General features: G+C 39.6%; 1 protein-coding gene across 1 annotated transcript in view; it reads right to left on the reverse strand.

Moving 5' to 3' along the window:
- Positions 1–9,376, reverse strand: part of LOC113673226 (uncharacterized) — a 28,972-nt gene extending 19,596 nt beyond the window's left edge. The window contains exons 1-11 of the mRNA XM_027189603.2: positions 9,234–9,376; positions 8,595–8,639; positions 7,984–8,138; positions 5,159–5,407; positions 4,286–4,441; positions 3,750–3,898; positions 3,459–3,514; positions 2,804–3,038; positions 2,144–2,408; positions 831–1,392; positions 59–399 (exon numbers count right to left, since the gene is read on the reverse strand). Coding sequence (XP_027045404.2) covers positions 59–399; positions 831–1,392; positions 2,144–2,408; positions 2,804–3,038; positions 3,459–3,514; positions 3,750–3,898; positions 4,286–4,441; positions 5,159–5,407; positions 7,984–8,138; positions 8,595–8,639; positions 9,234–9,279 — 2,259 coding nt within the window. The 5' untranslated portion in view covers positions 9,280–9,376. The remainder of the gene's footprint in view (positions 1–58; positions 400–830; positions 1,393–2,143; positions 2,409–2,803; positions 3,039–3,458; positions 3,515–3,749; positions 3,899–4,285; positions 4,442–5,158; positions 5,408–7,983; positions 8,139–8,594; positions 8,640–9,233) is intronic.
- Between the last annotated feature and the right edge of the window lie 2,205 nt (positions 9,377–11,581).

The raw sequence follows: 11,581 nt of genomic DNA on the forward strand, positions 1-11,581 counted from the left end.
CGTAACAGTGGAAACCACATTACTTCTCATACATTGATAACAAAAAACACGAACTTACCAAACGGTGCAATTTGTTTAAGTTATGTTCCACCTTGTGTAAGTCCTCGTTCAAGCTCCTCTTTTGTTTGTGAGTCTTTACAGTTCTCTCTTCCTTATCCCTCTCCTCGTGGGGCTTCAGGTTGAACATCTGCATAATGCGGTCATCAGGGAAATAGCCGTCTTCTCCGAAAAACTGCTCGATAAGAATCTCAAACCCTTCGAAACGTGCACCTGCCTCCAGGACATTGATGGATGCACCAAGGACGTCGACGGTGACGTTCACCATGGCGCTGCGTGGGAAGAAACTGGTAGGGTGGTAAATAAGGTGGCTCTGAGCCGATCCACCGAACCTCAGGACATCTGTTAAATATAACCACAAGAGACTTGAAATTATGTTTAGTTAGCAAAGTTTTGAGAACCTTCATCTTTATACAGCTGTAACGCCTGAGAACGTGTTAGTTTGGAGTATTTGGCATTGGAGCAACTTCTATTAAACCTTTAACTCCTGAGAGTGATAAGCATCTAATTTCTCCTCACAGTATCACCCCTAAATCAAACATTAACTTCATGAGAATAAGGGACATGATCAGAAACTCAAGAAGCTCTCGATTGTTAGACAAATTCTCTTTGCAAGCTCCATAGAAAACGTATAAAGAATATGGAGAACATGCATACCAATATTGGGGTGTTAAGGGTTTATCCGATTGATATCTATCTTTACTTTCGTCAATTATCTGCTTGATTTTCTAGAGAGAAATTCTGTCTTCTTCACACATGCAAAATGATCTTACCGCTGTAAAATGAACCTTCCCAGGCACGTGAAAACCTTAGCCTATTCAAGTTGAACTCTCGAAGCCTCATTCCATTGAGGGCGTCTTTCATTATTTCAGCTTGAGGGAGACCATGAACTGGCTCAGTGGAATCCATGGCGTTAGTCATGTGGGACCAAACAAAAGAACCAACTTGATTGTTCACTTCACGCTTTAGGATTTCGGCGATGCTCCTGAACACCTCTGGACTCGGGCACTTCGTGAGGGCAAGATACGCTGCGATACGGATCTCGACATCCACATTAAACTCTTCATAGATCTGCAAGACCTGGTCTGTCATCTGCTTACTACAAGGCAAGCGACGCAAGGCCTCAAGAGCTGCGATGCTCATGTTCACGGGTGCTTCTAAGTTCCAGGCACATTTGAGCAAGACATTTTCGGCGTTTAAAGGTCGACCGGCGTTTCCTATAGCTTTCAGGGTGATGATAAAGTTTTCAAAATCTTCGGGTGTTTGGCCCTTGCATTCTTGACCCAGACGGGACAGGAAGAAGTTTTCAGCCTTTGTGATGGGGTTTTCTCGATCCTATAAGGAAAATTAAAATTGATTATGTCAGAACTCTTTCATCAAAGCTTTTCGATAGTAATCATAATAATAATAATAATAATAATAATAGTAATAGTTGTAATCATCATCATAATCATAATAACAATAAATGTAACTGAATACGCGCTTTCAAGTAAAATATTTCAATAACATTTAAGTCTCAGTAAAGTTTAAATGCATAAAGCAAACATAAGGACAACCAAAGCTAAAAAAAGAAACCAACTTAATATAAGTATTGCGCATACGTTAATCTAAGAATACACATTTTGAGGGATGCTTTAAAACTCAACTGAAACCCTTTAATCCCTATGATCCACTTAATAATTCTCCCAACTTACTGCTATACTTTTCCTAGTAAATTAAACCGGAGAAGATGGTCTTATTCCAAAATAACGCCCCTTAGCTGATAAGCTGGTCTGTCATCATAAACTGTTTACATGATAACTTATTGAAATTGCTCGGAGAATTTGCGTATAAATCTTCTAACCCTTTAACTCCCAGAAGTGATAAACATCTAACTTCTCCCTAAGATATCCTTACGTTATCCAGCCAACAGGTAGTGAGAATACTCGAACATATCAAATAGAAGTTTTTGTCTTGGTCCAACACCAAATTCTCGCAATTGGTTTAAAAGGAAATATTTAGTGGCTGGAGGGGAGAATTGACTATTACATCTGGGAACTAAAGGGTTAAAGCTTTTACCAGACTGGTACAGTATCACAACCTTTACCTGATCATTACAATCCTGCGGCTTGCTCTCGCAAACTTTGTGAATGAGCGTTCCAAGAGTCAACATGGCGGTTCTTCCAGGGTTCTCCTCACACAGCTCTAGCACGTGCTCAATTGTTTCCTTTGTGGGATTTGCTGCCATAGCCAATCCCGCCAGAAACATGTTACCACGCTCATGGTTGACCAGCTTGTTCCTGATGGCATTACTCATGACCTTTGCGCATCCTCCTGTACCACAGTGAGGCAGAGCATCGTAGAAGTATTCGCTGAAAGAAAAAAAAAAAGGTCACGTCAGTAAATGAAATTGTCATGTTTTTTCTCAGTAACTGAAGCTTCGACTGACAAAAATGAAAAAGCCACTGTCTTGTAGTCTCGCATCAAGCTGAAAGTGATCATGCTGTAGTTTGTCACATTACAAAAGAAAACTTACGCCTGCAAGTCAAGTCCTCTGAATATGGAGAATATTCAATTAAAAATTTATTGAGATTTGATAACGGCTGCCAAAGCCTCTATGAATAAGCTTGGAGTTGTGTGATCACTCAACTACAATTCACTGAAAAGCATTTCCATGTGACATTTCTTTATCTAACGATGCTGCCGAAACTTCAAGATCAAGCCAATGGACCGTATTTCCCCGTAGCGAAGAAGCAAATACACTTACTGCATTTTAGGATCTTCCTCGTTGTGGATTTTCTGCCACAAAGTTTCCATGGCTGGCGTGCTAAGCTTGCGGATGCTGAAAACAAGGCTAGAGAAGTGCTGGGCCGACTCAGGTTTTGTGGAGTGTTTTGACTCCTTGCTAAGGCGGCTTGCCAAGTAAAAGGCATCAGTAATAGCTTCTTGGTTAGACTGTGGCTGAGCATGCGCATACTTCAGTGACACAGGGCGAAGTCCCTCTAAAATGTAATGAAATCAATTTTGTTTAGAAAGCAAAACCTGACGTCCAATTTTAAGGCACAAGTTAAACTTTTCACATTTATGTTTTGTAAACGTGATTGAGAGCTTAAGATAGGAGACTGTTACAATTAGCTTTTGTTTTCTCTTTTGGAACGCTACTCTTGAAGTTGCATTATTTTAAGTATTTGATTCTTCACCATGTGTGTTGCCATTTAAACGAAGTCTGCTCGTCTAATAATGGTTTTGAATAAAGGAAAAAGGAAAACTTCATCGCAACAATCACGATTTCATGCATCTGTCTATCACATCTACTTCATGTTTACAAACTTCTAACGTAAAATCCGTGCATGAACTTAGGATTGCATACTAATTACAGAGCTGGAAAACAGAGAGTACAAAAATCAAAATAAACCACCTACCGAGAGGTACGTTAGCTTCAGATGCGGGAAGGATAGACTGCAATTCCAAAACCTGTCTATAAGGGAAAGAAAATATATCAGCTCTCGAAAATTCTTTTTATTTATTTTAGAGAAGAAGGATTTTTTATAGAGTACAAGTAATCAGAAGCTATGAGATGAAAAATTGACTATTCTTGTCAATCGTACATTTTGAAGTACATGCACAAATTGGGAATAGCTTTACATCTCAGACAAAACAAAACGAGTCCATTGTACCTTAAGTATTTTCGTATCACAAAAAATATCTCCTACCTTGTCCTGGTAATTGCTCCAGAAGCGTTTTTGTAACCACCAGAGAATGGACGGAAAAGATGTTCCTCTTCACACACTACCCTCTGGGTGCGTTTCTTAGCGGTCAGGTACAGCTTGCATGTACTATTTGAATGCAGTAAGCTGATGGGCTGAAAACAAAGGAGATGGTTATGCTACGTCGAAGAAAGGGTATTTAATACATGGCTAAACCATAAGCGTCTCTAAGTTTCCTTAAATATTGCGTGACTATAACGGTAAGAGACACTCTACGTCGTACGGTATTCCTTCGGTTGTTATGCAGTCCATATCACACTTTCATCGTCATTTTGCCAATATGCTCACGTAACTGAGAAACGATCGTGACTATACTCTAACTATGATTATATTTATTGTAACGTAAAATTGTCCCTCTTTTAATCATGATCTGAATTTGAACTTAACAATCCCTTCTGACTTTCGAGATTGCGCTTGTCTCTAAGTGCCTTAAATTCTACTTGACCTCTTGAAATCAATGACAGAAGAACCTCTCTGTTTACCTTTTCTTCGTAAGAAAGGACGTGAATGCCGATGTCGGTCTGTGCACGATCTGTGCACTCAGTAAGATTGCGTGTCTTGTACACGACTTTCGGGCGTCTGCTCAGATGCCGAGATTTAATCTCGTAGCGCACCTTGCACTTACCAACGACATCGTCCTAAAATACAAGACAAAGAACTGAAAAGGTTAATCTCCCTTATACATACAGTTTAATCAGAAGGGAAGCCTTGGGGACAATATGTCTCAAGGACAACAGGGCCCCTTTCACAAGATGCGCCATGACGTCCTCTAGGCTTTTAGGCCAACTAAGAAACTTTCATTCGGGAAGTCGATATTTTCAAACAACATTATCGATTCAACGAAAGTACAAGAGGAGCAACCAAAGGATAAATAATCAGCCAAACACATACAAAGATAGTAAAAAAATTTGACAATAAAGATGTGGTAGGATCATCCTCTACAAATGCATCAATAATCTATCTATTCAACTCTCGTGAGTGATCAAAATAGAATTTCTCATCACCACATGAATACAATATCAAGCAGGCAAGTGATGAGAATTAGGAAGAATGTAATTCAAGAGATCAATATTTGATCCAAAACCTAATTCTCCGAATAAAAGTCATAACAATTGTATGGCAGACAGTAAGGAGAATAACTAATGAGATTTTGGTGATGCAAGGACTCAACTTAGGATTTATTTCTTTAATGGTGTGCAGTTTCGTGTAAAAGCTTACACCCCATTCAAACTGACATAATTCACCGTTGAAAGTTTAACTTTTCAAATATTTGGGAGAAACACGGAAAAGTAGATTTAGTCAGATTCGATTCCAGCGTGACTTGTTTGTAAGAATCAGCATAATGAAGATCTTACCTCCTCTAAGGTGGCATGGTCGTCAACAAACTGCACCTGAAATGCACTGAGGATACCTCTCTTGATGTTCAAGACGTGAGAGGGCTCCTCTGGATGGGCAAGGATCTTTGTGATGCGTCCCGCATCCATTCTGAAAACAAGGTCTTGAGCTTGAAGCTCTTCAGCAAAAGCTGTTGATCCCTGGGATATCTGATAATCCAAGGGACCTGGGTTCTTGCTCTGGGCTTCCCAGAGCTCAACTGTGTCGATCTGGAAAATAAACAGGTTTGACAAGATTTTAACCTCAAGCAGGAACTTGTTTTTTTGGCTGTAATAAGTGGGCAAAGTGGATTTCAACTTTAGATCCCTGTATTTTGTTAAAAGTAAGAGATAAGTTGTCGTAAGCAAACTAACCCTGGAATACATTAGTCCTTGAATTTTGATTTTTTTCCAAAACCAACGCCCCCGCCCCCGTCCCACCCACCTTGGAAAAAAAATTTTTCTGGATGCTCCAGTATGTTGCCAAAAAATATATTTTTTGCTATTTTCAACGCGCGAAGAAAGCGTCTGATAATATGAGTCAAGTCCACAAATTACAATGCAAACTTTATGACAATTAATCACCAAAGGAAAACGTGAGGAATTCGTCGAAGAGGCGGTCTGGCACGCAAGATGGTGAATATGAGGGAATTTTGGGGGTACAAAGTGCACTCTTAAAAAGGTTTTTTCCCAATTTTCTCGCGTTTCAGCGTCGTTGAGTGGGAGGTGACGGTACGCTGATATACAGCTGTTTCATCGGGCAATTGATTGGTCACAGTTTGAGAAGGAAATAAAAAACCTTATCCTAAACCAACAAAAGAAGCACATGACTACTCGGGTCTCAAGTGTGAGGAATGTTTTTTTAACATATTGCTCGCCAACTTTCGTGAGATTTCCGCTTTGCTTGTAATGAACTATTTCAAGACTTGAAAACCTTCGAGGTGGTCATTGGTTACTTAAGAATATGGATTACACAGTTCTTGTTTAGTCTTTCAGCAACAAGTTTCGTGCTGCGGTTTAGTGGAATCTACATTTCTTTGCCTAGGCGCTTTTCCAAGGTCAAAATTCTTACGGGAAGCGATATGTTTGTGGAAGGTCCGATTGCATACAGGATATGACTTAAAATTGGATATCACCACAAACTGAACATTGAACCTTGAAGAAATCAGACACAAATGAGCATTATAATTATCTTTTTTATCAAAACGCCGGATGTAATCTGACTCGACATGCAGTTAGCTGCGTAATAAATCCCCTAGACTTCCATTTGTTGCGTTTCTCCCACAGTTACATTCGCTCTTACCGATGAAAACAAAAGTATTTTAATTTTCGCTAAGCTAAGCATAAGTTTTCTGCAATTGTATGATCAGTGAATGTTGAAAATCGATTCCTGTCAACCTCATCCTTTCATCACATAATGCTGCAGGTTTCCGATACGGGGAATTTTAGTACTCGATGCATTTTCAGTCTGAAGGTGACGGTAAATAAGAAAAAAACACTCGAGTCTATCTAATGGCCACAGAAATCCTCTAGGGTATTTCCAGATCGAAATATTCAATGCGTAGACAAGTTTATGCGACATAAAAAGTAAGATTCTAGTAGGTTCTCAATTCTCTCGCGCGCTTTCTCACGCGCAGTCTTTCAAAACCAGCTAAAAATAATCTTGTGAAACTCGACTTTGGACCGGTTAGCCCGGTTTTCATTAACATGATTCCTACACCTCTGACCTCATCATGGATAAACTGTCTCAATTTTCGTCTTCTATTACAAGCAAATAACTTTTACCAATTTAACTGATTAGAAAACGCCATTACTACCCTGTTTTAGACTGGCCGTGGACACACACTAGCAATCGAAAAAAAATTTAGCCATTGCCAATTCTCTTCTTTAAATGATGCCATGTTTTGTAAAACAATAGCTCCGAAGAATTAAAATCCATAGATTATCCACTAGGCTTCTGCATACCGCCAGGTTGAGGTAAATTAACCATTCACACAATGTATCAGTAACACTAAATAACTTGAAACGTTACGTAATAAAGAAAGGGAAATGCTTTAAGAGAAGGGATGCCAAAATTTGCACATTGAAACGACAGAATCAATATTCAATTTTCATCCTCGTAGGGTGGGATGGGGGCGGGGAAGCTTGACGCACTACAAGAGGCAAAATAAATTGTGCGAAGCAAGAGTCGAGGGAAAAAAGGATAGTCGTTTTTATGCCTAATCTCCAAGAAAGTATTCATTTTGTAGACCAATAAGCTGATTAGCAACATCACGTCTTATGAAAACACGCAGATTCCCTTCGCTACGTCTCTTTGTATCTTGTAAAGTCCGAAAGATTTACCCCAGGAATAACCGAGCACGTAGAATAACACGAAATGTTTGGGAAAGCGCTGCGGCTAGTTAACATTTTATATCATCAAAGAAAGCGATTTTGTCAGCATAGGTCAAAACTTTTACGAAGTTATGAGAACTGAGAACCTCATTAGTCAAAAGGAATGAGTCTAACAGTGGATTAGAAGGTGAGATGAGACCGGAAAGAGGGGCTACTATAGGATTGGATAAAATTTATATCCAATAACCAAGGAAAGCAGCATTTCACACGAAACCAAAATCACTTTGCAAATTATTCTAAAACTGACGATTGACTACAAGATTGCTTTCTTTGATTATGGTGGTCTTATCAAGGTTGACTAGTTTTCATAAAGAGCTATCTTCCGAAACAAAAACAACCTCGTGATTGAAGAGCAAATATACCCCTATCAATCACCAAGCATCGAGTTTCGAGGGTCTATAAAAAAAACTTACCTTCAAGACATGCTGACATGGTGCAACAGACTTGACGACACATCGTGCGCGGATTTTCAACCCTGAGCGGGCAGAGGACGCGCCTGTGACACTACTTATTGTTTCTCCTTCATAGTTGTAAGGAAATTCCTTTAAATGGTGAAATCTGTTCGACCCTTTGTAAAAGAGAAGCAGAAAGAAAGGTCAATCAATCTGGAAAGAGGGCAAAACATGTAACACAACACACGTGCCCCGTGACATTTGCCACTGTCCCAAGCGTGCTTCCAGCGTGCTGCAAGCCAATCAAACCCCATGCATTCTGTGGAATTGATTGTCAACAAGTCCGTCGGAGATTCGATGTCATTTCCGGATTTTTTTTTTTTCCACCGCGAGAGTCCCATGACTCAGAATTATGCAAGGGGAAAACGCAAGGTTGACAAAAAAATACGTTATAATGATTGTAAAGTTACATGACAGGACCTTGTAATCTCAAAAGGCAAAATCCCACTGATCAGAATACCGTGGCAATCTGCCATTTTCGAACACGTTCACTTCTCGAGGCTCGATAACTTCGCTTAAATTTAATTCGAGACAAAGATAATTTTAACTCAGAAAATCTTATCATTACTTACTTTTGTCGCATTCCGGCGGCCTATCTCTATGAAGAGACCTGGGCGCTGTAAGAAATGTACAGAAGTAACACGTTAATCAAGGCATCGAGCTCCCTGAGGAACAGAGATGCTGTGACATAATAGAAAACATAAGGAACAATAAACGATTCAGGAGAACCTGAAACAAGATCAACCAAAGATAAAAAGAACAATCGCCAATAATTTTTCTGTGTCCCTCCAGCATTTAACATAGATCTTTTCTCTTAAGTTCTTTCGGGACAGAACTAGAGCGACACGATAAAGAACCGATGTGCCCCCGAGGTATCCATGGATTTCGTGTTCTTAGCTTGCTCGGGCAAATTTTACCCGAACTTCCCTCAGTACAAGGGCAAATTTTGACAATTTGACAGCATTTTGTTTCCAAATCGATCTACGTCTCAGTGATTTAAGGGGCAACAGCAACTAAGAATACAGAAGGAGCGAAATCGACCGAGCAAAAAAATTTCCAAATCATGTCGAAATAGTGCACACGCAGGCAAATGCTGCAATCGAGAAAGATGTAAAATTGATACAGCTCGGTATTTTGAGTACAAAATCCTGATCTGATTGTCAAAGAATAAAACCTTCTTGAAGTAAAATGAAAGCGATAAAATCACGTACCCGCAAATGCCCCTGTGGCCAACAACACGAATAAAATGGATCTCATATCGCGTTGTAGATCCAAAGTGCGACTGCAGAAGAGAAGCAACCTCTCTTCGTTTTTACAGAGCCACTCCTCACCCCCGGTGAGAACAAAAGGCCACCGATCAACAAACGCCAGCGGAGATGAGTGACGTCTCGAACTGAAAGCGGCCAATCAGCGCTAAGTTTTGAAATAAAACAATAAAAATTTGCCAATCAGAGTCGTTGTTTTAAGTAACTAAGTCAAAGTTCAAATCTTTTCTTTTGCGGAAAATCAGCCAATGAAGACGAGGGTTTTGTATTCGGCAAAGTGAAACCTAATAATAATCTAACATCCTTTCACAACAACAAGAGTCCAAAAGTACAATATTGGGATTATAAGGATCTTGTTACTAGACTTAAAGGAAATATTTTTTAAAACCACCCACAGTCTCAAAAACAGAATATTGGGACGAAAACCCTTAAAATTGCAAAATACGAAAGCAGATGTGCTGATGCAGGAAAGTTTAATCTGCAACGCAATGCGAGATTTAGGAGCGCTTCGTTTAGCAACCATGCTCATGTGGCGTTAAGTCAGGAAAGGGCCGTCTTGAATTTAATCCAAGTATAACGGTGCGATCATAATTCGCTAAAGACTAGTGCTGTTCGTACAGAGAAGTCAAGGAATAAAAATCTAGTGAGGTCAAAGAGTCAGATATTGGTTTTTGAGGGTAACACGAGCTCAACAAAGAAAGAAAATCAATTCACGCGCCCCTTGATCATGCTTCATCATGAGTGATCTTATCAGAAAATATTATTATCAGAAAATATTAAAATAAAGCTGACAAGCTGCAAGGTAAATACTGGAAGATGTTATCCAAAAAGATGTGGTCATAAGATTGAACCCTTTTCTGATTTATCAGAGGCTTAGAAAAGAACTTAATGCTTTCGATCAACGAGTTTGGTGACGCTTTTCTTTTTCGCTCGTGCGTGTTCATCTTTCAAGTCAGGCCGTTTGTAGAAAACGAGATACTCCAGTAAACATCGGTATCAGAGGACAGGTGAAAGGGGGGGGAGGAGTGTGTCTGACAATCTGAATGTCTGTAGAGATTTCCTTTAGTGTTTTCTTTCTCTCCTTTGTTTAGTTGAAAATCAGTTTATACGTTGAGGACAAAAGAACAGGGAAATATTCCCATCAAGTTTCGTCTCGTACAGAAGAAAATAAGCGTAACCCAAAAATCATGCCATAAACCTCATGTGAGAGACACTACCTTTCATCAGATACATCCACCCCCCCTCCCCCCCCTCCCCTCTCTGAAACGAAACCCCTTCAAACGCTGTCCAAGGAGATATTGAAAACAACTTTGACGGTCCAGGCAAGTGAAAGTTTCATATCTTGCGGGAGCGTTTTCAACAAAAGAAACGTAAAAGGTAGTTACGCAAAGCTCACGACATCGGAAAGTGCTGACACTTCGTTTTTGGCGATGAAACATTCCACTTGAATATTGTAATAAAAAGGATGGAAAAACATAAGCTTCGTGGTGGTCGCACGCGCGGAGGCACGAACATTTCCATTACCTGTGTTACTTGCGTCACATATTTATTCACAATGTGACCGGAAATTCTTCAAGACTTTATGAACTTAATATCCGATGATTTCCTTTCTGCTCTTGGTTGTTATCTCTGAAAACGCTGATTTATTTTCTTTACGCTCAGCATGACTGTAGTAGTTAAATTTGATTGACTCTGCTACTTCAACCTTCCGCTTAACAACGCCGCTGAAAAACCTGAACTTAACGTTTCAGATAGATGCTCTTTTCTCAATGTGGCTTGACAAGCCTTCCTTTTTACTCCACAGGTTTTTTAGTTGATAATTTGTACCCTTGGTGTATTTAATCGGGTTAAACATGACGATGCAATCGTATTTCCGGGATTTCACCTTACGACTGTCGTATCCTCTCTAATCACGAGAAACCCGAAAAAGGGACCATTGCACTGCTCTAAGAACTTTGTTGAAAGCTTTCACATAATACTCGTCAAATTCACATACCCTTCACGCTTGCGGATGAAACACGAGATATGAAAGGCTCTTCACCTATGTCAGCGAAAATCAGTTTTGAAAAAATATAATTTATCGACACCATTAGCATCTCAAGACATCACTGAAAATTATAACTCATAAAATTACCTTGGGCAAACATAACCTATGCACTTTCCAAAACATATGATATTCATTTTAAGACTCTTATGTTAAAAGAACGGAAATGAAGTAAATTAATAAGATAAATTTTACTTGTTATTACTTACTCGCCCTAGGCAATAGTTATTTCTGTACCGCTAAACACCGT

This window comes from Pocillopora damicornis, chromosome 11, assembly GCF_964200805.1.
Source record: "Pocillopora damicornis chromosome 11, jaPocDami1.2, whole genome shotgun sequence".
NCBI lineage: Eukaryota > Metazoa > Cnidaria > Anthozoa > Scleractinia > Pocilloporidae > Pocillopora > Pocillopora damicornis.